Source organism: Vulpes vulpes, chromosome 2, assembly GCF_048418805.1.
Source record: "Vulpes vulpes isolate BD-2025 chromosome 2, VulVul3, whole genome shotgun sequence".
Taxonomy (NCBI): Eukaryota; Metazoa; Chordata; class Mammalia; order Carnivora; family Canidae; genus Vulpes; species Vulpes vulpes.
This window is the reverse complement of record NC_132781.1, coordinates 20,716,839-20,744,521: the sequence shown is the minus strand read 5'-3', so window position 1 is coordinate 20,744,521 and position 27,683 is coordinate 20,716,839. Positions and strand designations below refer to the sequence as shown.

Here is a 27,683-nt window from a genome sequence, read left to right as displayed (position 1 = left end):
GAATATTGCAGTAATCCTGGGGGGAGCCAATGAGGGCTCAGACCAGGGTAGTAACCAGGAAGGTGGTTGCAGGGGAGGGGGTAAGGCAGGGATGAGACTGTGATTGGGGAGGGGTCTCACAGGGAGCCCCCAGTTGGCAATATCTCTTGATTTACCTTTGAGGTTGTTGCATGGGTGTTCGTTGTGTAATTATTTCATAAACTGTATACGTACATTTCATATATGTTTTTGCACCTATGCTATATTTCACAATAGAAGGAGATAAGAAAAAAAAAAAAAAGAAGGCCATATAAAGAGGTAACGTAAAGAGTCTAGTTAATAAAATGCTGGGACAGGTTGGGAACTAATTCCAGTGCTTTTTACCCTAACCCATCCTATGTAAGGCATGGGCCCCAGCCCAGTTCACCTATTTCCTGGTGATGTGGCTTTAGGCAAGCTCTGTCACATCTCTCAGTCTCATTGTTTCATCTATGAACCCAGAAAAAAAATAGAAAAACTATTTTTCATCCTTCATTGTGATGCTGTCAAGATCACAGCGTGCTTTGTATTCTGTCAAAAAGCACACAATATTATTACTATTTTTTAATACAGATTTTATTTTTGAGAGAAAGCGAGCAAGATCAGGGGGAGAAAGAGAGAGAGAATCTCAAGCAGATTCCTTGCTAGGTGCAGAGCCAACTAGAGGCTCCATCTCATGACCCTGAGATCATGACCTAAGGTGAAATCAAGAGTTAGATGCTTAATTGGCTAAGCTACCCAAATGCCCCTTAACTGTGTGTGTGTGTTTTTTTAAGATTTTATTTATTTGATAGAGAGAGAGCGCACACAGGCAGGGGGAGCTGTAGGCAAAGACAGAGGGAGAAGCCGGCTCCCCACCCAGCAAAGAGCCTGATGTGGGGCTCAATCCCAGGACTCTGGGATCATGACCCCAGCTGAAGGCAGATGCTTAACGTGACTGAGCCACCTAGGCGACCCTCAGATATACATTTAGCAAATATTTTATTTTATCTCAGCCTGTAGTTTGCCTCCTAATTTTCTTCTTCTTCTTTTTTTTTTTTTTTTGTAAAGATTTCATTTTACAGATTTCTTTGAAAAAGTAATCTCTACACTCAACACAGGGCTCAAACTCACAATCCCAAAATCAATAGAGGCATGCTCTACTGACTGAGCCAGCCAGGCATCTTGCTTTTTAATTTTTTTCTGTCTTTTGAAGAACAAAATCTTTATGTCAAATTTATTTTTTCCTTTTTCATGTTTTTGTGCTTTGCTATTTTGTTTTTTTTTTTTAAGATTTTATTTATTTATTCATGAGAGACACAGAAAGGCAGAGACATATGCAGAGGGAGAAGCAGCCTCCCCCGGGGGGAACCCAATGTGGGATTCCATCCTCCAACTGGAGTCACTGCCTGAGCCAAAGGCAGACGCTCAACCACTGAGCCATCCAGGTGCCCCCGTGCTTTGTTATTTTCATCTATTTTTTTTTTCTAATTTTCTAATTTTACCTTTTACATTGAAGTCTTCAGAGTTAATTTTTGTAATAGGGTGAGGCAAGGTTTTTTCTTTTGGTAAATGGCTATCCATTTGTTGAAAGATTATCCTTTCCTCCATTGAATTTTTTTTTAAGATTTTATTTATTTATTCATGTGACAGAGACAGAGAGAGAGAGGCAGAAACACAGGCAGAGGGAGAAGCAGGCTCCATGCAGGGAGCCCGACGTGGGACTCCATCCCCGGACGCCAGGATCAGGCCTTGGGCGGAAGGCGGCGCTAAACCGCTGTGCCACCCGGGCTGCCCATCTTTTTTTAATTACATTTTTATTTCGAGGTGATTGTAGATGCAGAGACAGTTGTAAGAAATAATAAAAAGGTCCCATCTATCGTTTACCCAGTTTCCCCCAGTGGCAATATCTTGAAAGCCTTGAGTACCATAACACAACAAAAAATAGATGCTGATGTGATCCACTGACCTTATTCACATTTCTCCACTTTTATGTGTACCCCTGTGTACACGTGTGGGTAGTTAGGGCAATCTTTTAACTATTTAAACTTTAATAACGATTTATTTAGCTCCTACTATGTGCCAGACAGTTGAATTCTGAAAATACAAGGTTATAACAGGGTCCCTACCTTAATGGAGGTCACAATCTCATTGGCGTTGGAAGTTGATGTTTTGTTTTATTTTATTTTAATTTATTTTTTGGAAGTTGACGTTTTAAAAGTAACGTGGCGGGATCCCTGGGTGGCTCAGCGGTTTAGCGCCTGCCTTTGGCCCAGGGCGCCATCCTGGGCTCCCGTCATAGAGCCTGCTTCTCCCTCCTCCTGTGTCTCAGCCTCTCTCTCTCTCTCTGTCTATCATGAATAAATAAATGAATAAATCTTAAAATAAAATAAAAGTAACCTCGCAAAGGCAAGGTGCTCGCTGGAACCTGGAAGAATCTGGCCTTTTTGGCATAGTGAGGGAATGGGGAAAGATGTCAGGAAAGGCCTGCATCAGAGCCTACCACTAGCAGGTGCTCAATAAATTCGTTAAAGTTGTTTTTAATGATTTTTAAAAATTTATTCATGAGAGGCAGAGACATAGGCAGAGGGAGAAACAGGCTTCCCGCGGGGAGCCAGATGTGGGACTCGATCCCAGGACCCCGGGATCATGAACTGAGCCAAAGGCACACGCTCAACTATTGAGCCACCCAGGTGCCCTGTTAAATTAAGGTTAAACCCAACCTCATCTTCCACGAAGTTTCTTGCAAATCCTCACATCCTGAATGTGGCGGTGCACAGTGCACAAATCCTTGCTACGTACGCCTTATCCCTATTTGGAATTCTGCCCCCAGTGCTCTGCTAACTTCTCTGGCTGTGAACTCCGGACACGGGAGAGAACCGACGAACCGGCAGCAGCAAACTCCGCCCGCCGCAGCCCGTCCGCAGCCACCGGCCACGCGGCTCTCACGCCGTCGCCCCGGCGCTACCCGGCAGGCGCATGCGCACGCAGGCGGCCGACGGACCCGGGACTCCCGCCCCCAGGAGCGAGGGGAGGGGCCGGAAGCATCTCTGCGCCGCCCGGTTGCTAAGCGACAGGCTTCTACAAGCCGCACCGAGGTTCTCCGGCTTCTCTTCCTCCCTTTTTCTACTTCAGCGTCACCGAATCCAGCCACCATGTCGGACCCAGAAGCCGACAGCTTGCGAAGCACCTTTCCCTCGTACATGGCGGAGGGCGAGCGGCTGTATCTGTGCGGAGAGTTCTCTAAAGCCGCCCACAGCTTCAGTAACGTGAGTCGGTCCTGAACCTCCCGGTCACCCATCACCACTTCCGATGCCTGATCACACTGAGGTCCCCAGGTACCTGGAGGACCCTACTGTTTCTATTATTCATTTGTTCCTGATTGACGCACTGCCATCAACTCCTGTCATGCTTGGCCATTTTCTACCATTTCCCACCTGCCTCCTGCCTGTTAATAACCATTCTCTCCATTAACAGTGACTTCTGCCTTTCCTTTTTCTTTTTCTTTTTTTTTTACATAAATGTCTTGTGACTGGTCTCTTTCCACAGAGCAGCCTTAATTTCCCATCATTGGCTGGGAAATTGGCTTCGAGGCTGCATGCACAAGTGGTGAAATCTCAAGCACGCAGTTGCTCACAGATGATGACGAGTAAATAACATTATTGTACATCATAGTACAAATTGCTCAACCCCACCCTGTGGGGATTAAGCGCTGTTTTCAGGTATTAGGCACACCGCTGCTAAGGGCAGTTACAAGCCTAGGGAGGTTCTGTTATTACTCCATTTTATAGATGAGGAAACTGATATAGAAGTTGAGTAAATACCCGACATCACTGAACTGGCAAGAGAAAGGATTTGAATCCAGACACTCAGATTTCCAGTACTGAGGTGTTAACCACCATACAAACTCTCTCACAAGCTACTAGATGTTATTTTTTTTTAAAGTTTTGTTTATTGAGAGAGAGAGAGAGAGCATGCGCAGCGGGCAAGGGGGAGAGAGAGAGAGTCCCAAGCAGACTCCATCCTGTGTGTGGAGTCCCACTGGGGACTCAATCTCAAGACCCTGAGATCACGACCTGAGCCAAAACCAAGAGTCAGACACTCAACCAACTACAATACCCAGGCACCCCAAGCTATTCAATGTTCTTACCACAATTTCTTTTACAACGAATAGCCCACTTCTTGTTCTAGAAGAAGTGGTAGGATAGCCCTCTTACCAGTCCCAAGACTCCTCCTAACATCAACCTTCTCCACTGCTACCCAAAGTCTTAGTCCCTTTCAATCATCAGTCACACCCCAAAACCCGAATGGTTGGCCAGATGGGTCAGCTGTTGAATTCAAAAGCCCTCAGGCAGAGAGAAAAGAACACCCTGAGGGGAAATAGCTTTGAGTGAGAGAAGTAGACACCTTCCACAAAAGCCAGTAGTTACTTCCTCTTCCTGGAAAAGTAGAAAGGTCTTAGATAGGTATGAGTGCAGTTTGATACCTCAAGAAGAACAATACATCACAGCTCCAATGATGATTTTTTTCTTTTTTTTTAAGATTTATTTATTTACTTATTTTTATTTTTTAATTTTTATTATTTTTTAAAAAGATTACACTTACTGGGCAGCCCTGGTGGCGCAGCGGTTTAGCACCGCCTGCAGCCTGGGGTATGATCCTGGAGACCTGGGATCTAGTCCCACGTCGGGCTCCTTGCATGGAGCCTGCTTCTCCCTCTGCCTGTGTCTCTGCCTTCTCTCTGTGTGTGTGTCTCTCATGAAAAAATAAATAAAATCTTTAAAAAAAAAGATTTCACTTATTTATTCATGAGAGACACAGAGAGAAAGAGAGGCAGAGACACAGGCAGAGGGAGAAGCAGGCTCCATGCAGGGAGCCCAATGTGGGACTTGATCCTGGGACCCCAGGATCACACCCTGGGCCAAAGGCAGGCACTAAATGGCTGAGCCACCCAGAGATCCCCGTTTGCTTATTTTTAGAGAGAGAGTGTGTGTGTACGTGTGCATGTATGCTCAGCTGTGGGGGGTGGGGAAGTGGGGGGAGCAGAGGAAGAGGGAGAAAGAGAGGAGTAGACTCCTCAATGAGTGCAGAGCCCTACCCCACCTGGGGGCTCCATCTCTCCACCCTGAGATCATAACCTGAGCTGAAATTAAGAGGCAGACACTTAACTGACTGAGCTACCAGGTACCCCTCCAATGATGATTTCAAACAGAAGAGGGGACATGGGGAGCAGAAGTGTTCCATTCCCTCTTTACTGCCTGAATTACAGTTTTGATTTTGCCAGCATTTTCATCTTAATCTCCTGAAATAATGATTCATTCTCAATAAGCTATATAAAAAGAGAGTTAGGGGAGTGGATGATTCAAGTTACAGATGTCCTAAAATCTATTTTGTTAGCCTTCAGAATGCTCAGCCTCTGAAACGTATTTTGAGTGTTGTGGTTGAATTTAGTCCACACTAAAATTCCTAAGCTTCTATTGCTTGAGCAGGCTGGAGGAACCCCAGACATCTGGTGAAATGTGGTTAAGTCCACAGAGTGGCGTATTCACACATTTCCACCAGTGCCTTTCACAATAGCTAGTGATTTGAACTTGTTCAAGATGAGCTACATACAGACAATCAGTTTGAGCAAAGATCAGTGTCTGGAAGGATCCAGAGACCTGTTTGCTAGCCTTGAGGAGGAGTCCCCTTGAAATTCTGGCAAGAGGGCAGCCCGGGTGGCTCAGTGGTTTAGCACTGCCTTCAGCCCAGGGTGTGATCCTGGAGACCCGGGATTGAGTCCCGTATCGGGCTCCCTGCATGGAGCCTGCTTCTTCCTCTGCCTCTCTCTGTGTCTCTCATGAATAAATAAATAAAATCTTTAAGAAAAAAAAATTCTGGCAAGAGGGTTTGGATGCTCTTTCCGATCAAGCTCCCACCTTGTGCTGCCTGGTGCCTGTCAACCTGGGTGGGTGGTTCCTTTCTTAGGCTCTTCACCTTCAGAATGGAGATAAGAACTGCCTGGTTGCCCGATCCAAGTGCTTCCTGAAGATGGGAGAGCTGGAGCAATCCTTGAAGGATGCTGAGGCTTCACTTCAGGGTGACCCAACTTTCTGCAAGGTAACTCCATCTGGCCTTCACCACTGCCGTTGCCTGTCATAGACTGATTAGAAGAAGCTGGAGAACCAGCCAGAGTGCTTAAGGTTTGATGCCTTTTTCTCTCACTAGGTCACCTACCTAGCTACCTGCCTCTGTATCCCCACCTTATCTTCCACCCAGGACCCTCTGTTCCACCACACCTAAGTCCTATAAGGCCTTGTCTGCTACCTCAATTTGACATCCTCCCATTTCAGGGGATTTTACAAAAGGCTGAGACCCTGTACACCATGGGAGACTTTGAGTTTGCCCTGGTGTTCTATCATCGAGGCTACAAGCTGCGGCCTGACCGAGAATTCAAAGTTGGAATTCAGAAAGCCCAGGAAGCCATCAACAACTCAGTAGGAAGTGAGTAACCATCAGACCTATGCCCTTATCAGGGAGGCTCTTGGAATCCTTAGGTTTGAAGGTACAATGAGTGAGCAGCCACCACCAGGCCTGCAGGGAATCTCATGATTGGATTTGGTTGCTGATGATTTTTTTTTGTTTTTTGTTTTTTGGTTGCTGCTGATTTTGTTGAAGATTGGGAACTGTTTATCCAGAGAACAGGCCCTGATCCACTGAGCTCAGTTCTGCAACTTCTGGTTCTCTAAGCCAGATGCAAAGGCTGTTCACACTAGGCCTGCCCTTGGCCTGGTTTCATAGGGTAGAATGGGGTCTTGAGTCTTGTCTTCCCTAGTACCTGGCTTCCTTTTTACCGTGTATGCAACCAAGGACCAGCCTTACCCATTGGTTTAGTGGTAGGGAGAGGAGGGAGGAGAATACGAGTTGCTGCTGTGGGTGGCAGAGTGTGGAAATAGCTGGGAATGGGGAGCTCCCCCAGTGCTCAGGGACTGCCTTTGTTTGGAAATCTGGCTGCCATGCCTTGGGCTAGGAAGGCTTGCCTGGCTCTTAGGAGAGTATTATTCCTGCTCAGACCCATCTTTGCCTCAACCTCTACCACCCCCCACCCCCCAAAGGCAGCCATTTCTACATAAAAATGTATAATAGGTCATGCCTGAGGGCCTAGCATAGCTGAGCCCCAGCTTCTTTTCTTGCAGGTCCTTCTTCAATTAAACTAGAGAACAAAGGGAACCTTTCCTTCTTAAGCAAGCAGGCTGAGGTAAGGATCTTACCTGAGGTCTCAGTGGCCTTCTTACCTGGGGGCAGTCAGCTCCTGCCCATCATGGGCATCCCATCATGGGGCAGCAGAACCCCACGGCTGCCCCAGCTCCACAGGGGTCTTAGGAGTCTAGCTCCCAAACCAGACACACTCCATGGTTGTTGATCCCCAGAGAGCTCCTGGAGGAGATGTCTGGGATCACAGACTCTGGGGCCATGTCTGGGCACTCTGTGCTCCTTGTTGAGGCTCTATTGGGTATTGCTCCATCTTCCCAGAGTATGAAAGCCCAGCAGAAGCCTCATCCCATGAGACAACTCTTACATCACCCCAAGAGAGAGTCCAAGAGGAAGGGCTCGCTCAAGAGTGAGAAGATTGTCCGCCAGCTCCTGGGCGAGCTCTACGTGGACAAGGAGTATCTGGAGAAGCTCCTATTGGATGAAGGTTTCAGATGCTTTGTTTGCAACAGGGAGCTTGGGGCAAAGGAAATCTGGGGCAGATGCTTAAATGTGAGCTGGAGATGGAGCCTGTCATGTAACCCTAGCCGTCATGCTCCTGTGGACAGGTTTTCCTAGTATTCTCATTTACAGATGAAGAAACTCTGGTGCAGAAAGATGAAGTAACGCACCCAAGGTCACATATCGGTAAACAGTAACAGGGCTTTTGGGTTTGAATCTAGGATGTCCAATTTCAGAACCAGTGCCCTTAGCACTATGGTACCCCTGGGAGGGAACCCTAGAGATTGGAGTTCCTTTACCACTTTGGTCCTTAGAGGGGGTATCCCCTGGGTCTTCAATTTGTAGAAAGGGCAAAGGAATCTAGCTGGGATGTGCTAAAAGGGGAATCCTGTGATACTAGTCCTAGAATGTTCCAAAATCTCATCTGGTCTAATCCCTCCTTTTATAGATAAGGCAAGAGAGACCCTGACTGGGGAACAACTAGTCCAAGATGCCAAGCAAGTTCGTGGTGAAGCTGACCCCAGAGGCCAGCTTCCTAACCTCCAGCCTAACGCTCTTTCCCACCATACTGTGGGGTGGTGGCAGGAAATAGGCTGAGCCTTGAAATGAGGTGGGAGGGTAGGCATACTGCCATTAGCTGATAAGCCTAAGCAGAGATCATCCTTGAATCGAATGCCTTTTCTCCAGAACTGACTTCCTGAGGTCATCTGCAGGATTCCCTGCAGGCCTGTGTCTCAGGAGCAGTTTTACTGCTGGCACATCTCTGTAAGAGGCCTGGACACTTCCTCCAGAGGAGCTTCTATGGAGGAGAGGTAGCCTGAAAATTACCCTAAGAAGCCTTGCAGTTTTGTTGCCAACTCTGACCTCTAGTCTGGCAGGCAGGCAGACTTGGGCACATGCCTCCAGCCCCCAGCTGACACTGGCCCACTTGGCACCTGGGGAATCCCTTGGCGTTGGCAGCTGGGGCCAGGTTGTACATTCATACTCAGTCTCCTCAGAGGACATGACCTGAAATAAGGGGGCCCTGAGGGTTGGAGTCCTTTCAGACAGCTGTCTGCCAGTTGCTGTCTCCTTATATCTTGCCATGAGAGGCCTATGCAATAAGTTCTGCACCATGGGGGTGCCTGAAAGAGGGGCTCCAGCTTTGCCTGGGTCCACATAGAGCCACTCTGCTATCTACAGGCTCTTGCTCTCCTCAGCTCAAAGCAGAGTGCCCCACAGCAGGAATCCCCAGCCAAGAGGAGGTGGCTCCCTTAGACACCAGTTCTAGTCAGTTTCTCCTCATACCATTCTTCCCAGACCTGATCAAAGGCACCATTAAGCATGGCCTGACCGTGGAGGACCTCATCATGACAGGCATCAACTACCTGGATACCCGCAGTAACTTCTGGAGACAGCAGAAGCCCATCTATGCCAGGGAGCGGGACCGGAAGCTGATGCAAGAGAAGTGGCTGCGGGACCGCAAGCGCCGTCCCTCACAGACAGCCCACTACATCCTCAAGAGCCTCGAGGACATTGATATGTGTGGGTAGCATTCTCAGGAGGGCAAGGCCCCTGCCACGTGGGGCCCAAACCCCTGGTTTCGCTGGCCTGTGGGTCATATCTGGGGGGGAGGCGGGTTCTCCCGTCAGCCTGAGGAGGCTGCTCCCACCACCGAGTCCCCCCCCACCCCGTTTCCCTTCCTAGTGCTGACCAGTGGCAGTGCTGAAGGGAGCCTTCAGAAAGCTGAGAAAGTGCTGAAGAAAGTGCTGGAATGGAATAAAGAGGAGGTGCCCAACAAGGACGAGCTGGTTGGAAACTTGTACAGCTGCATAGGGAATGCCCAGATTGAGCTGGGGCAGATGGTCGCAGCCCTACAGAGCCACAGAAAGGACTTGGAGATCGCCAAGGAATAGTGAGTGCCCAGGGAAGTTCCCAGTGGCTGAGGCCCATGGGCCCACAGATGAGCAGGCAGGGGCTCCAAGCCAACCTTTTGCCAGGGCTGCTGGTGGGTGAGCTCCCAGGACTGAGGCTATGGGGCAGACCTAGTTTGTCAGCTTTTTTGCCACAAGGAGGAAGGCAGTGGCCCCCAAATACCAAAAAGCTCCCAGAAGTTTGGTTCTGAGGGGATATTTCTATTTTCAAATCATCTCAACAAGCATACATCAACCTCAGACCTGCCAGATGGTGCTAGTGGGGGAACACAACAGGGGCTAGACACAAGGGTCATCTCCCCGCAGATGCAAAACAAAGAGAGTGACATAGCTAATAAATGGTAATTGTGGGAAGTATCATGAAGACATTTTACCAGGGGAAGAGTAGCCAAGAGGAAGCCAGACCCAACGGCAGGGGTCAGATGAAGCAGGGCCTCAGGTACAATGGTGCTGACCAGGAGCATGGGCTCTAGAGTCAGACTGCCCTGGGCTTCCAAATTGTGCCTCACAGCCGGGGACCTCAGGCAAAGCACTTCACCTCTCCCAGCCAGGTCTCCTCTGTCCTGTGAGCCTATCAATAGCCCCTTCCCGATAGAGCGGAAGAGAGAGGACAGGAGAAGCGCACGTACAGATCTCAGGACGGTGCTGGGTATCCATAATAATACTGATACCAACTGTCAGCTCTCACCCAGACGTGAGGGCCCCTGGCAAAGGTACCATCACTTTCCAGGCATCCTGGTTCTAACCTTTGGAACCTTCCACAACTTTCTTCCACTTGGTTTCCACTTGCCCCACAGTCTGAGCCTCTCCCTACTTCCCATCATTCCATTTCCATTCACAGTCAGGTCTCGGCTCTCCTGCCCCCAGGGGCTCCCATGCGTCACCTCCAGAGGCATGCATTTCACCCAGCAGTTCTTCCCCTGCTGACACACAGGCCTCGGTCTCATTGCCTGAAGGTTAAAAGCACATGGCATCACTTGGCACTTGAGGCTCCCTCTGAACCCACTTCACAGCCCTCCACATCACTCTTCTGTTTGGATCAAATTGTCTTTCTTTCTTTCTTTCTTTCTTTCTTTCTTTCTTTCTTTCTCTCTGATTTTATTTATTTGAGAGAGAAAAAATGAGCATGAGTCAGGGGAGGAGCAGAAGAGGAGGGAAAAGGAGGGGGAAACAATCTCAAGCAGACTCTGCACTGAGTGCAGAGCCTGATGTAGGGCTCAATCTCACAATCCTGAAATCATGACCTGAGCTGAAATCAAGAGTCATATGCTTAGACAGCTGAGCCACCCAGGCATCCTCAAACTGTATTTCTCAAACCCCCCTGCCCTCTCCTCACTCACTTGAGCCCCATGTGCTATCTATTCCCAGTTCATTTCTCACTGGCCTTTGCTGTACTGAACAGAAATATCACATATTGGCCAGTCCAGAAGTAGAAAATAGGCAATGGCTTGGGAGACAGAGCTGACTTTGATTCCTAGCTTTGGCACTCAGAAGCTGTGTGGATTTGATTAAATTGCTTGTCTTCTCAGTTTGCTCATCTCTTACTCCTAGAGATTATGAGGATTAAATCAGATATGTATATATAATACCACAGATGCAACCATCTCCTCTGCCCTAGACTCACTTATAATCTTAACTTCTCAGCAGACCTCCCTCTCGAGCGCCAGGCCTGCATATCCAACTGATTCCAAGGCATTTCCACTTGGATGTCCCACAGAAACCCTAAATTTAATGTATCCAAAGTGGAACCCCCTATCTTCCTCCTAAACCTCTTGTTCCAGGGTTCTTTATCTGTGAGGATGGCCCTATTGGCCTTTCAGTCATCAAGAAGGGGACAGGGCAGCTTCCCAGAACCCTCCCTCTCTGCTCGCACCCAGCCAGCCTGCATGTTGTCTGGGCCTCCTCCTCCTTGTCTCTGAGGTCCTTTTCTGTTTCCCTCCCACCACTCAGTCCAGATCCTTCTCACTCTTGCCTGATTCCTCCAACCTGGGTTTCTTGTAGCCCAGCTGGCCCTTCTGTACAAAACAAGTCCAGTGGTAGGATTGGGATAAAGTTCCAGCTCCTGATTGTGCTCAGCTCAGGCTGCCCTTCCTGACCTGTCTTCTCCTGGCCCCTGGTCATCCTGTGCCCCAGCCAATACCTTATGGCTCTATTCCTGTAGCCCCTAAACAGGACTTCCTTCTCTTTCTTCATCAACTCCCTCCTTCCCATCCTTCAAATTGTCAATGTGTCTCCTTCAGGAAAGTTCCAAGTAACGCCCCCCCCCCCCAGCATGATTTAGAAATCCACCCCCTGCCCCCACCTTGGTGATCCCTCTCTACACACCATGTGGATTCTAGATCCCCCATTAGACTGTGGACTTTGGAAAGAACTGTCTTATATCTTTCTTTTTCCAGCACCTTCCCAATAGTGGGCATGTAATAAATGCATGCCAAGTGACTAAATAAACATAGGTGTTCCTTTGGCAATGTTAGTCCCTTTTTACCACCCATAAACGGGCCTCTGGTCTTGTTTGTCTGTTCAGGTACTCCCTCATCCTAATCAGCCATGCCCCCCGCCCCACCCTGCATGTCAACCCCCCACCACCAAAGCCTGCTGGCCCTCAAAGCACAGCTTGTCTCAGCAGTCTCCGGTCTCCCCAGCCTTTCTTACTCCAGATACTCTAGATGATTTGTTTGCGTGCTTTCTCATTGCTATTGTTATTTCTTATTACATAGTATTATGAATGAATTAACATATCACAACTTATTCATTCATCACACTATACAGAGCGCCACTCTAGAAGGGGAGGCTGCCATCAGAGGTGCTGTCAGAGCAGCAAGTGCACGGTATGGCCGTAGTCCAAGGAGAGAGGCAGGTGGGAGCCCTGCTGGGAGCTGAGAGGGTTTCAGAGAGGACAGGTCAGCCAAGCGGACAGACGGGGAGGGAGAGAAGTGGCACAGATGGAAGATGCAGGGCGGGGAGGTGAGACCTGGGGGGAGTGGCAGTCTAGTTCCTATGCTGGAGAGGACTGCGAATGGAGGAAGAGTCCGTTTTTATTTTTTTATTTTTTTTTTAAAGATTGTATTTATTTATTCATGAGAATACACAGAGAGGAGAGAGAGAGGCAGAGACACAGGCAGAGAGAGAAGCAGGCTCCACGCAGGGAGCCCGACGTGGGACTCGATCCCGGGTCTCCAGGATCAGGCCCTGGGCTGAAGGCGCTAAACCGCTGAGCCACCCAGGCTGCCCAAGAGTCCGTTTTTACACAAGTGCTAGTGTTAGTGTTGTATTTGGTCTGTTACTCTGTGGCACTTCGAGCAGAACTTAGAAGTCTCTCCTCACACCACACTCCACTTACTTACCTGGGGCCATGTTGACATGTGTCCTTTGGCCCCTTTTCAGCGTATTTACCTATACATTTATGTACATATGCACATACCTAGGGTTCTTAAAAGCAACTCATTTTTTAATTTTTAAAAAGCACGTGTCTCTGGGCACCTGGGTGGCTCAGTCAGTTAAGCATCTGCCTTCAGCTCAGGTCATGATCTCAGGGTCCTGGGATAGAGCCCTGCTCAGTAGGGAGCCTGCTTCTCCCTCTCCCCCTGTCGCTCCTCCTGTTTGTACTTTCTCTCTCTCTCTCAAATAAATAAATAAAATCTTTAAAAAAACAAAACAAAACCCAAAAGCATCTGTCTCAGAAAGGGTCTAATTCTTTAAATGGCTCCAGACAAAGCCATTCCAGTGTGCATAGTAATATCTTTAGCTACATCCTTGTGGGCGGACACTCAGACTGTCCCACTTTTGCCATCAAGCACAGCAACATTTGTGTGCATGTTTCTGTGGGAAGGGGAATGGCTTGATGAGACCTGCATATTTGAAAGGCAGATTCAGCCATGATGGGGAGAATGAGTCCAAGAAGCAAAGTTTCATGGGGGACCTAGGAGCCCGCTGAGTGGCAGGGCCTTGAGGGGTGATGAGGAGGGAGAGAGTGGAAGGAGATACTGGGGAGGGGGGAGCATTGGGGCACAATTTTCTTATTTAATTTGTTGGGGATGAATTATTTTTTAAAGATTTTATTTATTTATTCATGAGAGACAGAGAGAGAGAGAGGCAGAGACACAGGCAGAGGGAGAAGGAGGCTCCATGCAGGGAGTCCTATTGGGACTCGATCCTGGGACTCCAGGATCATGCCCTGGGCCAAAGGTAGGAGCTAAACCTCTGAGCCACCCAGGGATCCCGAAGACGAATTTTTTAACAGATCAGTGTGAGTTAAAACAACCCAAGTTCATTTTTAAAAACACTTTATGTATTCACTTGAGAGAGAGAGAGCGAGCACAAGCAAGTGAGTTGGGAGAGGAAAAGGGAGAAGGGACGAATGAGAATCCTGAGCACACTCCACACTGAGCTTGAACCTTGACACGGGGCTCAATTTCCCAACCCTGAGATCCTGACCTGAACTAACACGCAAGAGTCACATGCTTAACTGCCTGCACCACCCAGATGCTCCACACTCATTCTCTTCTAGTTCTGAAGGTTAGAAGTCTAAAGGTAATTTCACTGGGCCAGAACCAAGGTGTTGGCAAGGCTACGCTCCTTCCATAGGCTCTGAGGAGAATCTGCTTCTAGCCTTTTTCACCTTCTAGACTTGGACTCTACCCTGTTCACCTTATGATCCCATTCACTCCTCTGCTGTCAGGCGAGGAACACAGCATCATGCCTCAGGCCTGCATTATTATTTTTAGCACAAACGGGGCAACAGATGTAGTATATACTCCTATAATCTGACTTTTTAAAAAAGATTTTATTTATTCATGAGAGACAGAGAGAGGCAGAGACATAGAGAGAGGGAGAAGCAGGCTCCATGCAGGGAGCCTGATGTGGGACTCAATCCCTGGACCAGGATCACGCCCTGAGCTAAAGGCAGATGCGCAACTCCTGAGCCATGCAGGTGTCCCTCATCTAACTTTTTTAAACCTAATATGTTAGGGACTTTTTTTATACACAAAAATCGCCAGTGCTGGGTCACTGATTGAGGTTGTTTCCAATGTTTATTATTTTTTTTAATTTTTATTTATTTATGATAGTCACACAGAGAGAGAGAGAGGCAGAGACATAGGCAGAGGGAGAAGCAGGCTCCATGCACCGGGAGCCCGACGAGGGATTCGATCCCGGTTTTCCAGGATCGCGCCCTGGGCCAAAGGCAGGCGCTAAACTGCTGCGCCACCCAGGGATCCCTCCAATGTTTATTATTAAAAACAATGCTTTAACAAGTGTTCTTGTCACATTATCTTCTCAAGGTAAATTCCTAGAAAAGGAACTGGTGCATCAAAGGGACATGTTTGTAAACTCTTGGATGGTTGCTCTCCAGAAAGGTTCCAATGGGGTTCATTCATGCCACAGGGCATGAGAGGGTCTTTGTGCCACAGCTATCCATCCTGGGGATCATCCCTCCAACTGGACTACTGAGGCCAAGGCTCCTGTCTTTGCCTCTCTTCATTTTTTTTTTTTAAGATTTCATTTATTTATTAGAGACGGGGGTGGGTGGTGGTGCAGAGACACAGGCAGAGGGAGAAGCAGGCTCCATGCAGGGAGCCCGTCGTGGGACTTGATCCCGGGTCTCCAGGATCACGCCCCGGGCTGAAGGCAGCGCCAAACCGCTGAGCCACCCAGGCTGCCCCTCTTTGCCTCTCTTCCATTTCCACAGTACCTAGAATAGCCAATTTCTTTTTCTTTCTTTTTTCTTTTTAGGTGGGCTCCACGCCTAGTATGGATCAAGACCTGAGACGAGGGGCACCTGGGTGGCTCAGTTGGTTTATGTGTCTGACTCTTGGTTTCAGCTCAGGTCATGATCTCATGGGTTGTGGGATGGAGCCCTACCTCTGGCTCCTCATTCAGTGGGGAGTCTGCTTGAAAGATTCTCTGTCTCTGCCTCTCCCCTCCCCCCAAATAAATAAATATTCTTAAAAAATTTATTTGAGAGAGAGAGCGTGTGCATGCATAAGCATGGTCTGGTGGGCAGAGAGAGAGGGACAAGCACTCTCCACTGACTAGGGAGCTCAATGCAGACCTTGATCCCAGGACGCTGGGATCATGACCTGAGTTGAAGGCAGATGCTTAACCAGCTGAGCCACCCAGGTGCCTCAATAAATAAATATTAAAAAAAAAAAAAAAAAGACCTGAGCTGAGATTAAGAGTTGGACACTTAACCAAGTGAGCCACCCAGGTGCCCCTAGAATGGCCAATTTCTAGTGAACAACATATCCTGCTTCTTCCCCACAGTGACCTTCCTGATGCTAAGTCAAGAGCCCTTGACAACATTGGCAGGGTTTTTGCCAGAGTTGGGAAATTCCAGCAAGCCATTGACACGTGAGTGACCAAGGACTGCCCCTTCCCCACCCTAGGGCCAGGACTTCCCACCCTTACACTGGACTCCCAGCTTAGGGCCAGTGTGCCAGGCAAAGAGGCATCAGAAGACCTGAGTTTGGCTCTTGGCTCTGCTAGGTGACCATGGGCAAGTCACTTTATCGGCTCTGGGGCTCATCCGTTAAATTGACTAGAACCTGCTTCTGCTTACGATTTCCCAGGGACAGGGGCACAGGTGCATGAATTACTGGGATCTCTGACTGGAAATTCTGATTTTCCAGGTCTGGTTTGGAGCACAGGAACCTGCTTCTTTCTTTCTTTCTTTCTTTCTTTCTTTCTTTCTTTCTTTCTTTTTTTAAGATTTTATTTATTTGTTTGTTTGTGAGAGAGAGAGAGAGAGAGCACATCAGTTGGGAGGAGGGTCAGAGGGAGAGGGAGAAGCAGACTCCCTGTGAGGCTCAATCCCAGGACCCTGAGATGATGACCTAAGCCAAAGACAGATGCTTACTTAACTGACCGAGCCACCCAGATGCCCTGGGAACCTGTTTTTAACAAGCCCTCCAGATGTTCCTTACCTTGAGCAAGTTTAGAAACTGATAGACTAAGTGACCTTGGGGACCTCTTCTGAGGGTCTTCTGTGAGTCCGTGTGGTCATGGGGTCACTGGGAAGAAAGGTTGAGCTGTCCAGATGGCCCAACTGCTGAATTTTTGATATCCAACCTTGGGGCTGGTGACCAGCTCCAGTGGCACAACTCAGCCCCTGAGAGACTCAGGGCAGGACCTGACCTGGCCAAGCCTGCACTGGGAGGGCCGGCTCCGCGGGCCCACTCACATAGCACCGAGAACAAATGTCCTCCGGGTGCCCAGAGCTGGATCAGATTAGGCTCATTTATGGGGATCCTTCTGTTCCACATAACTTGGTTTTCAGGATGGCCCCTGGTGTCTATGTGCCAAAAGACAGATGAGTTTAAGAATTCACTTACCCGTTCGTTTCTTTTTGTAAGAAAATAAAAGAAACTTATGCTTATTATTAGAATATTAATTTGGAAAATGCAGAAGAGTAGCAGAAAAATTATTCAGTTTCACCACCTAAAGACTAGATCTAACTCTAATCTCACTTTATTGATGTCTCATTTTTCCCATTCTCATCTTTCCTGTGTGGCTTTTATCTCCTATATACTTAATGATACTCTTCAATGTTATTTTTATGTTATTTGAAATGCAAGTTTATAAACACTATTTTCAATTGTGGTATCAGATTCCATCTGTAAATGTACCAAAATGGCTTTGGTAGTTTTAAAATATCTGAATGCTTATTGGCTCTGCCCCCATTCTGAAAGAACGGGTAGTTGGAGAACAGGTTCTATTCCACCACCGGCTAAGAATCCTCGGCCCGCTGTGGCCGAGTAATCGGTTTGCGTGGAAAGAACTGACCCTTGTTTTTCATGTTCCCAGGTGGGAGGAGAAGATCCCTCTGGCAAAAACCACCCTGGAGAAGACCTGGTTGTTCCATGAGATTGGCCGCTGCTACTTGGAGCTGGACCAGGCCTGGCAGGCCCAGCATTATGGTGAGAAGTCCCAGCAGTGTGCTGAGGAAGAAGGGGACATCGAGTGGCAGCTGAACGCCAGCGTTCTGGTGGCACAGGCACAAGGTAGGGGCTCTGGAAGGATTACCCTTGCTTTCCCAGCCCTTAGGCTGAGTTGACATGCCAGGGCTGGGAACCCTTTACCCTCCCAGTGCATCCCCCACCAGCTGAACTTGGACTCTGAGAGTGGAGGATCAACCCTTCCATTTTAACCAGTGTGTGGTAAACACCTTCTTTAAGCTAAGCTCAGCGAGAGCCTGGGACACCCCAGAAGCTGCTGCTGAGGAGCCCAGCTGCAGATCTGCACAGCACTGTGTCATCATCAAAACAATGCTCATTTCCTCTGGCCTTGGTACCCTTCCCATGTGCATTCTTACACCTACTTACCGTGTGAGCTAAGGATGAAGGTATGATTGTCCTCATTTTGCAGGTGAGGAAACTAAGGCACTGAGAGGTTCAGCTGATTGCCCCAGGTCACACGAGGGACCTTTTCAGAACGATGGAAATGTTCTGAAACTGGGTTGTGGGGATCATGGCACAACTCCATAAAGTTACTAAAAATCACTGAATTGTATACTTACAAATGGTGCATGTTATAATATCTAAATTTTTCTCAATAAAGTTGTAAAAAATAACCCAGCAAGGGATAGGGGTGTGCAGGGTAGATGAAACAGAGTTGGTGATATTTTGATAATTGTTGAAGGTGGATGATGAGTAGTAGGGGCTTGCTATACTCCATCTACATTTGTGTATATTTGAAATATTTCATAATACAAAGTAAAAAAGGAAACTGCTGAGGCCACAGGTTAGTAAGCAGTGAGGCTGGGACTAGAGTCCAGTTCCCTGACCCCAGTGTGCAGCGGACCCCAAGTGAGGGAGGCGATGTGGCAGGGACTGGAGTCAAGGGCATCATCATTCATTATTCTTAGCACAAATACTTCCTTGGCACTTTTGAGGCACCAAGTAGGGCATTCAGTGGGGATAACCATTGGTAACCATTTCCTGCCTTCATGTCTGAGGAAGTCGCTTTGAAGTAGAAACCTTAAGGATGCGGAACACCCTGCTGGCTCAGCTGTTCAGGGCATGATCCCAGAGTCTGGGAATTGAGTCCCACATCGGGCTCCCTGCAGGGAGCCTACTTCTCCCTCTGCCTGTGTCTCTGCCTCTCTTTCTCTGTGTTTCTCATGAATAAATACAATCTTAAAAAAAAAAAAAAGAAAGAAAAGAAACCTTAAGGATGAGAAGGCACCAACTATTCTAAAAGCTGAGGACAGCGCTTTCCAGCCAAAGGAACAGTGTGTAGAAGGTGGGGAGGAGTTTGGTGGATTTAAGAAGCTGAGGGAGGCCAGTGTCAGCCCAGGCCCCTGGGGGCCCTGAAGGTCTGGATGGGGGAGGGTGATGAGGGGCCAGATCCGAAGGGCTTCATGGGCCTCTTTACAAATCAGAGATTCTTCCCTAAAAGCACAAGTAGAGACAGCCACTGGAAGTTTAAACTGGGGGAAGCTGTGAACACTGGTGCTTTCCCTAGAACTCTTTCCTTTTCTTAGGAGGACATCAAGTAAGCTGAGAGGGAAATGCAACGTACCCCTCAGGGTCGATGTTGTCCTCAGTCTGCTCCTTTTTTTTTTAAGATTGATTTATTGGAGCACCTGGATGGTACAGTCCGTTAAGCGTCCGACTTTTGGTTTCAGCTCAGGTCCTGATCTCAGAGGCGTGAGATTGAGCCCTGTGTCGGGCTCTGCTTTCAGCACAGAATTTGCTAAAGTTTCTCTCCCCCTCTCCTGCTGCCCCTCTCCACTGTGCACTCTCTCTCTCTCTAAAATAAATAAATAAATATTTAAAAATTACTTATTTATTTATTTTAGGGGAGGAGGAAACTTTAGCAGATTCCATGCTGAGCACTGAGCTCAACACAGGGCTCGACTCAGGCTCAGAAACCTTTGGCAGACACCTTGGGCAGTCAGTCAGCCAGTCAATGATTAGGTCCCAGCTCCAGCACTAACTAGGTGGGTGGGTGAGTGAGCTCGGACAGCTGCCACTTCCTCTCTGGGTTCAGCTTGTGCCAGTGTGGGGGCTAGATTCCAGCTGCTGGCCTGTGAGTCACATCCAGCCCTTTGGTATCTCTCTTGGCCTTCACAGCATGTTTGGGCAATTTGAATGAACAGTTTCAAAATATGGATGTCAGGATGCCTGGGTGGCACAGTGGTTGAGTGTCTGCCTTTGGCTTGGGTTGTGATCCAGGGTCCTGGGATTGAGTCCCACATCAGGCTCCTCACTCCACGCAGGGAGCCTGCTTTTCCCTCTGCCTATGCCTCTGCCTCTCTCTCTGTGTCTCTCATGAATAAATAAAATCCTTATTTTAAAAAAATAAATAGGGGGCAGCGCAGGTGGGCGCAGTGGTTTAGTGCCTGCCTTCAGCCCAGGGCGTGATCCTGGAGACCGGGGGTCGAGTCCCGTGTCGGGCTCCCTGCATGGAGCCTGCTTCTCCCTCTGCCTGTGTCTCTGCCTCTGTGTGTGTGTTTCTCATGAATAAATAAATAAATCTTTAAAATAAATAAAATGAAATGATTAAATAAAATATGGATTTCCAGGAGCACCTGGGTGGCTCAGTCAGCATCTGACTCTTGATCTCAGCTCAGGCTTGATCTCAGGGTAATGAGTTCCAGCCCCACACTGGATGGAAAAAAAAAAAAAATATATATATATACATATATATATATATATATGTATATATGTGTGTGTGTATATATACACACATATATACAAATATGTGTATATATATACATATATAAAAATATGTATATATATATGTGGTTTCCACTTTTTAAAAAGATTTTATTTATTTATTCATGAGAGACACAGAGAGAGGCAGAGACATAGGTAGAGGGAGAAGCAGGCTCCCTATGGAGAGCCTGATGCAGGACTCCATCCTAGGACCCTGGGATCATGACCTGAGCCAAAGGTGACGCTCAACCACTGAACCATCCAGGCACCCCTGGATTCCCACTTCTGCAACAATTTTAAATTGGGGCAACATGGAATTGTCTCCCTGCCCTGGAGACATATGATGTGTGCACAGGCCCTACCCCAGACCCTTCTTTCCTCTCTGGCCTCTCTGAATGGCTTGCTGTCCAAACTCAGGCTCCCAGGTTCTGGTCCTTAGTGGTGAGATGGCTCAGAAATGTGACGGAAAGGGTGGTGCTAGGCAGCTCAGTACTGCTGCCCGAGGCCTGGGGCTTCTAACTGATCCTGGGAGGGGCCAGGCAGCCACATTGTGCAATACATAGTGTCACAAACTCCCTGTGCTGTGACCTTTTCCCTGCTCTCCAGTCAAGCTGAGAGACTTCGAGTCCGCGGTGAGCAACTTTGAGAAGGCCCTGGAGAGAGCGAAGCTGGTCCATAACAACGAGGCACAGCAGGCCATCATCAGCGTGAGCTGCCCACCCCACTGGGCACTGGCTGTGGGGAGGGGGTGGCTGGGTCCTCAGGCTCACAGCCCCTCAGTCAGCCAGTCCCCGGGTATTTATTACCCACCAACTGCAGGCCGCATTCTAGGTGGGGTAGTGGCTTTCACACTCTGGCTATTGCTATCAGTTTATAAGGCAACCCAATATAACCTATTTTTATTTGAGATAAACAAACAATAGAAATGGAAGTTTTACAAGACATATTTACCTTTACTCTGTATGCTGATTTCTCCCGTTATATTCTCCTATAGTTTCCATTTTCTTTTCTTTTGTTTAATGCTGGTTGCAACTTCTTCAGTTGATGTTAGGACTTGCATTTCGGAAAATGCTACCTCCTCCAGGAGACAAGAAATACATTCAGTGTGACTGCCTCCCTCACATGCCTAGGGAGGCGCTAGAGCACTCTGCAAGACAGCCGCCACCACATGCTGCTATTTAGATTCAAATGAATGAAAAGGAAATAAAATTGAAAATTCACTTTCTAGGTCCCACAGTCACATTTCAAACCACTTGAAATGTGGCTGTCCCATAGCCGCAGGTAGCTTGTGGGTTCCAGAGAGTGTAGATCTGGAGGGTTCTCATGGTGGCAGAAATTTCTGTTGGACAGTTGCTGGCCTAGCTTCTGGAGGCAGAGACCAGAGGTGAAGCCAGGGCAAGCCTGCAGGTGCACCAGATTTGCTACTGCTGCCAGAGCCGCTCCAGGCAGATACATACCTTCGGCAGGGGCAGCATGCTGACTTTACAGTTGCACAGGCAGTTTGAGTGAATCTCCTGGCCTCCCACCTCCCACGCACCCCCCCAGGCTGCCCCATGTTGAAATTCCAGAGCTTCCCATCAGCACATAGCTGGACCCCAGTCAGTGTCTGCTGGTGTGAACTAAGCAGGGCTCTAGTCCTTGGGGAGCCTGCCCCCCGTGATTAAGAGAGGTCAGACATAATAACTAGGGAGCCCCACAAGGGGCATGGCCTCAGGGACCAGGCTGAAGGTTCAGCAGGTGCTTGGGAAAGAGAACAGGGACCCTGGGAAGTGACAGCTGAGGACGCTCCAGTTAGGTGGGCCTCATGCTGGCCTACGAAGGACCAGGCTGAGAAGGGGCAAGCGCGCTGAAAGCACAGGAAGCCATGGGCACTGAGGTGTCTACAGGAGGCAGAAAAAGAGACCCTGGGCCTGGATGCAAGGGCCAGCTTATGATGGCAGATGGAGCAGGACCACAGGACCCTAGACAGTTGGTGGATCAGCCTAGACCTGAAGGGTTGGGAGTGGCAGAGAGACCTGACCTACTCGGTTTTCTAGGATGTGAGCTCATGGTTTGTGAGGACCCTGGTGAGGCCATCCCTCTCCTGTTGTGGTGGGGAAATTGCTCCTGAGAGATTCTACCACGTGGCCGTCTGTGCCCTCCTTTCACCTGTCCCAGGGCAGCTTGGGTCGGGACTGCTGTCTTCTTCCTCAGTAGAGGGGTCAGCTCCCCAAATGTGCACCTTGCCCTCCTGTGGAAAAGCGGTCCTTCACTGAAGCGCTGTGGCTGCCCCTCCATTCATACGCACCACCCCTCCCACTTAACGCCCTTCTGCGTGATCACCCAACAACCAGAGAGGGACAGCTCGGTAGTTCAACCCAGTAAATACTTGCTGACCGCGGGTTGGCTCTGAGCTGCCCAGCCCAAAAGTGACAGCTATGGTCCTGGCCCACAGGAAGCTTGCTGTCAGCAGGAAGGTTAAAATAACCCCTTGTCCCTGACCAGGTACAACAGGTGTAAGACTAAGAGCCCCCCCGTGGGCAAGGCAGGGCTGGGCTTTCTCAGTAAGAGAGGTCTGGGGTCACCTTGAAGGCTGGGCAGAGTTTTGAAAATGAGAGGCAGTGAGAAGTGCCTGTTGTTATGGGCCCCTCATGAGACCAGGTTCCTGCCACCTCATCATCCTGGACTGGCAGCTCCAGGCGGGAAGGTATACTGGGGGCAGATCAACACCCCACAAGAGCATCCAGGCCCCCGTGGTCTCTCTGTGGATGGTTCCCAAGTGCTAACCACTGCTCTGCCTGGAACAACAGGCGCACAGGCTGAGCCCCAGGCTGCCAGGGAACCTGCAGACACCTCAGGGCTCCCGGGAGACAGGCCAGCATCCCGGTCCCACCCAGCAGTGGGTTTCCAAGTCCCCTCCAGGGCTGGCTGCCTCACTGAGTGCTTTAAGGGCTTCACAATAGCTGGAGCCCAAAGAAGCTCCTAGTAAAGAGTCCAAAATGAGAAGACAAAAGGCAACTCTGAAATACCTAAGCCCAAAGAGGCCCATGTATCTCCTAGCTGCAGCTGTGTATCTCCTACCTCCTAGTGTGGCTAATTCCAGGTCCCTAAGTATAAATTAACCCCGGGCCAGAAGTCCAGGGAGGAGCCTGGGCAAATTGGGAGGGCAGCAAGGCTGGTGCAGAGCCCTGCCTTCTGGGGTTGGGGCTCTGGTGGAGAAAGGGAAGGTGTGGGTGCCATCACGGGTTAGGAGAGGTCACCAGCTTCTCCACCCACAGGCCTTGGACGATGCCAACAAGGGCATCATTGAAGAGCTGAAGAAAACTGACTACAGGGAGATGCTGAGAGAAAGGAGAGAGAGAGGTGAGCACTCAGAGGTGGCTGCAGGGTTCCTGTCTGCACTCCCCAGCAGCGCCTCCAATCCCGGGCTGGGATTCTGGCTGCAGGGTGCCCTGAGGTCCCAGCCCGCCCCTGGGTCAGAAGGAGGTCCAGCCCATCTTGGGCGGGTGTCCAAGTCCACGCTGACTGCCCTGAGAAGCCACTCCGGTATTTCTCCAGTTAGCTCATCAGATATTCATTAAGCACTTGTTATGCACTGGGAAGGTGTGGGATTTGGGGAAACCAGAGGTTTGGGGCCCCTGCCTCAGAGGAGCCCACAGCCCTGGGGAAAAGCCAGGAGATTTGAGTTGTCAGCAAAGGGGATCTTTGCGTGTGAGCACTGCTTGCTGCCTGGGAGGAATGGCTCTTCTGAGAGCACAAGCAGAGAACTCTGGCTATCTCTGGGGCCATCCAGAAGGCTCCAAAGAGGAAGAATCATCTGCTTCAGCCTCCAAAAAATGCCCCAGGGTTTTCCAGGCTCCGAGTGGAAGAGGGAGGGCATTCCAGCAGAGAACAGCAGGAACAAAGACATGGTGGCAGGATGACAGTAACTTAGACTTTGGGGGGCTCTTCCTGCATACTTGGCACAAGGATAAGCATCAGATAGGAATGATTTGCTCAGTCTTCACCACTCTAGAAGGTAGGTACTGGTTTTGGGGGTCAGTGGAGGCCGAGTGAGGTTGGGTGACCTGTCTGGGCCACACGGCTGTCTGACTTGGAGCCACATTGTCCCCTGCTAGGTGCTACTGCTCTCCTCGGCCTGTGTGGGTAGGGCATGCAGTGATCTGACCCTCCAGGGAGTAAAGAAGCCTTTGACACCCCTCTGTCCCACCCAGCTCCAGGATAGGGTATGGGAAAAGGAGGTGGCTGGGAGGACCCCAGGCCCCACAGGAGTCAGCGGGGATGGGCCCCAGGAGATGGGGTGATGAGAGGCTGTTCTCCACTCAGTGCCTCCTCTATGCCAAGCTCTCTTCTAAGGGCTTTATATATGCTGACCTGTCTGATTCCTCCAAGAACACTATGAAATAAGTATTGATAAGGATTGCTGATTTTTTGGATGAGGACACAGAGGCAAAAGTCCCACAGAAGCTTCCAGTCTCAGGCAGCCTGGCCTAGAACTGGGGCTTCCACCTTGGTTCTACAGTTTCTGCGTGCTGGGCTCTGGCGTAACCCTCCAGCAGCCAGGCATGGAAAGGCAGCGAGGCCTGGGCTCCGTGTTCCCTGGGGGACAGCGCCCCCTCCAGGCGCCTACGCTGAAGTCCTCTCTCCTCTCTGATGCAGGCACAGCCAGCAGCAGCAGGGAAACTGGGTGTGAGGTTTCTGGGTATCCCAGCAGCCAGATGCCAGCCTTTTCTTACCCAGCACCTGTCACGTGGTGGCTGGAGCTCCTCAGGGAGGGAATCTGCCTCTGCTTCCATGTCCTTAGAGCTGCTCTCGGGATCCACGGAGGCAAGAGATGTGAAGAGATACAGCAAGGAAAGGGCAGAAGCTCACCGTGGCTCCCCATTCCCTTGGCAGGCTATGTGCTGGGGAGGTGTCCTGAAAACTCACTGGGAAGGCCTCGCAGCTGCAGCAGCTGCTGGGCACTTCCCTCCCAGAATGGCAGGTGGCAGCATTGCCTAGGTCTTCGTCGCCAAATGGTTGCCTTGTCCCTGCTGTGAATTTAGAGCCCCTGTGGGCATCATAGAGACCAGGGACTTCCAAAAAGAGAGTATAGGAGAGACTCAGGAGGCCACTGTGACTTTTCTCTGTAGCTCATAAAAACATGGAACAAGGATCCTTTTGATGGTAAAAATAGCTCTCCAGCTGAACTTCCTGCTAAGACGCTGCTCATATTTTGATCGGGAACCTCCCAATAAATGATGAATGTGCTTCCCAGAGACAAAGAGTAATGAGGATGCTGGAGAAAAGAACCCCTCTGTCGTTTCCCAGCACCTGTGTTATTTTTCATAGGTAAAGAGAATGTGCTCTGAGAGCAGACCATCCTGGGTTCAAATTCTGGCCCTGCCATTTATTCAACCTGCAGTGCCACCACTGGCTGTGATTTCTCTGTCATCAGTTTCATGTCCTCTGACTATGAACTCAAATCCCTGACACTATGCCGTTAATTCCATGACCACTGCACGGCATCACCTCTGCAGCCTGCTTGATGCCTGGAACAGGGCTGATGCTCAGGAAACAATGACTCCCTGTCTCTGCTTTTGGAAAGACATGCTCTCTCTCAGAAGCACAGGCCCCCATGGGTTGGGGTGCCACCAAACCCAGAGATGGACAAAGTTTTACTTTTCTTCTTCTTTCCTTTCTCTTGTGTTTCAGAAGAGGCCACTGAATTAGAAAGTCTGAGAGTGGCAGCAAAGGAGAAGGAAAGCATGAAAAGAGGGAGGGACGAGCTGGAGAAGGTGGTGAAGCACTGGGAGCGAGAGCCAGCTGAGAGTGAGAAAGAGACAGAAGATGAACTGTCTCAGGAGACTCTGAAGGTCGCAGTGAGCGAACAAGAAGAAAACAGGCAGAGAGAAGTACAGGAAGCCAGCTCTTTCAGAACAGGGCCAGGAGCCACCAGGCAAGACTCAGGAGACGTTGCCAAGACAGTGTCCAGAGACCTGGGTGAAGGAGGAGCGGGAGAGGCAGACAGGAAGCCCTTAGGAGTGACCAGGATGGAATCAAGAGAAATTTACAGGAGGCCTTCAGAGCTGGACCAGAAACCCTCAGGAGAATTAAGCAGAAGGGAATCAGAAGAACTGGAGAGGAGGGCTTCAGAAGCCAGCAACAAAGAGTCAGAAGAAGCAGAGAAAATAGAACTGGGAGAAACAGTGGAAGTGACAACAGCAGAAAATGGTGAAGATATGGAAAAAGATCAGAAAGATGAATGAAGCAGCAGGCCTCAGGACCAGGGGCCTCGGGGGGCTTATTTGACTGGACTTTCCAGCTAAGATTTGCGTTTAATTGGAGAACATGTGGACTGGGCCCTGCAGGTCACCTTGGCCTCTTTCTGTTAGTTTTCCCTTTAAATAGATACCTTTCACTCTTACAAACCTTGAGTCTGTCATTTTGCCGCCCTCACAAGAGTCCTCGAGAATGATGAGCCAGTTGGGGGTACCACTTTCCAGGTAGAACTCTGACCTTAGCGGCAGCTGGGTGGCTCAGTGATTGAGTGTCTGCCTTTGGCTCAGGTTGTGGTCCTGGGGTCCTGGGACTGAGTCCTGTATCAGGCTCCTTGCAGGGAGCCTGCTTCTCCTTCTGCCTATGTCTCTGCTTCTCTGTGTGTGTCTCTCATGAATAAACAAATAAAAAGTCTTTTTAAAAAAAAATCTGACTTTACCCTGACCAGGTGATAAACACAGACGCCAAGCCAAGCAAGGCCTGACCTGAAGTGTGATCAAGGTGGGAAATGTGGTCCTCTTCCCCAGGCCTGTCCAAGGACCTCATGGAACAAATGAGAGGGGTGCTAAGAAGAAAGTTGTTCAGGATGATGAAGTCAACAGGTTAGCTCCAAGGAACCAGGTTAGCTTAAAGAGGGGAAGAAAAGGAAAGAAAAGCCTGGGAGTGGAGGCATGTGTGCACAACCACTGGCCATCGCTTCATCTTGCTGAGTGTCTGCTGTGGTCAGGGCACGGTGGGGGGTTTTATGGAAGAAATGATGATGGGACAACACGCTGAAGCCTGGAAGGCCCAGTGACATGAATGCTGGCACTCACAGGGGCATTGCGCTCCAGCAGCCCAGAGGAAGAAAGCTCCTGTCCCAGAAGAGGGAGCGTCCGCAGTGGGAGTGGCGGCTAGACCCTTCCTGCGGCACCTCGGGCGGTACAGTCAAGTAATGGGCTCCTCAAGCAAGTGGGTTTCGTCCTCTGCAGAATGGGTATCTACCTCCGGGGTTGGTGGGGGGCTCCTATGGGTGCTTAGCACAGCACTTGGTACGCGGGACGCTCTCCAAAATCCGACCGACCTTTCGGTGGCTTCGCAGAGGAGGTGGTGGCTCAACAGGTGCCGCAGAGGATGAGCTAGGATTTTACTACATTATTCATCTGTCCATCCCGGCTACTCCATCTTCAGTCCCTGGAAGGAAGGGTTA

The 27,683-nt window shown here is 49.5% G+C and overlaps 1 protein-coding gene across 7 annotated transcripts; it reads left to right on the top strand.

The window, feature by feature from the left end:
- Positions 1–2,988: 2,988 nt before the first annotated feature.
- Positions 2,989–26,922, top strand: ODAD4 (outer dynein arm docking complex subunit 4). 7 transcript variants are annotated; one of them, XM_025987013.2, is made up of 12 exons: positions 2,989–3,266; positions 5,965–6,096; positions 6,330–6,480; positions 7,173–7,234; positions 7,510–7,675; positions 8,989–9,213; positions 9,376–9,583; positions 15,864–15,950; positions 17,403–17,599; positions 20,864–20,964; positions 23,515–23,599; positions 25,931–26,922. In XM_025987013.2, exons 1-12 carry the CDS (start codon positions 3,153–3,155, stop codon positions 26,482–26,484), a joined length of 2,082 nt encoding a protein of 693 aa, XP_025842798.2. In that variant the 5' UTR covers positions 2,989–3,152; the 3' UTR covers positions 26,485–26,922. The 7 variants fall into 7 exon arrangements, 5 of the variants coding, with proteins under 5 accessions (XP_025842798.2, XP_025842799.2, XP_025842800.2 ...); XM_025987014.2 differs by having other exon boundaries at positions 24,896–26,922; XM_072747203.1 differs by having other exon boundaries at positions 3,055–3,335.
- Positions 26,923–27,683: the final 761 nt, after the last annotated feature.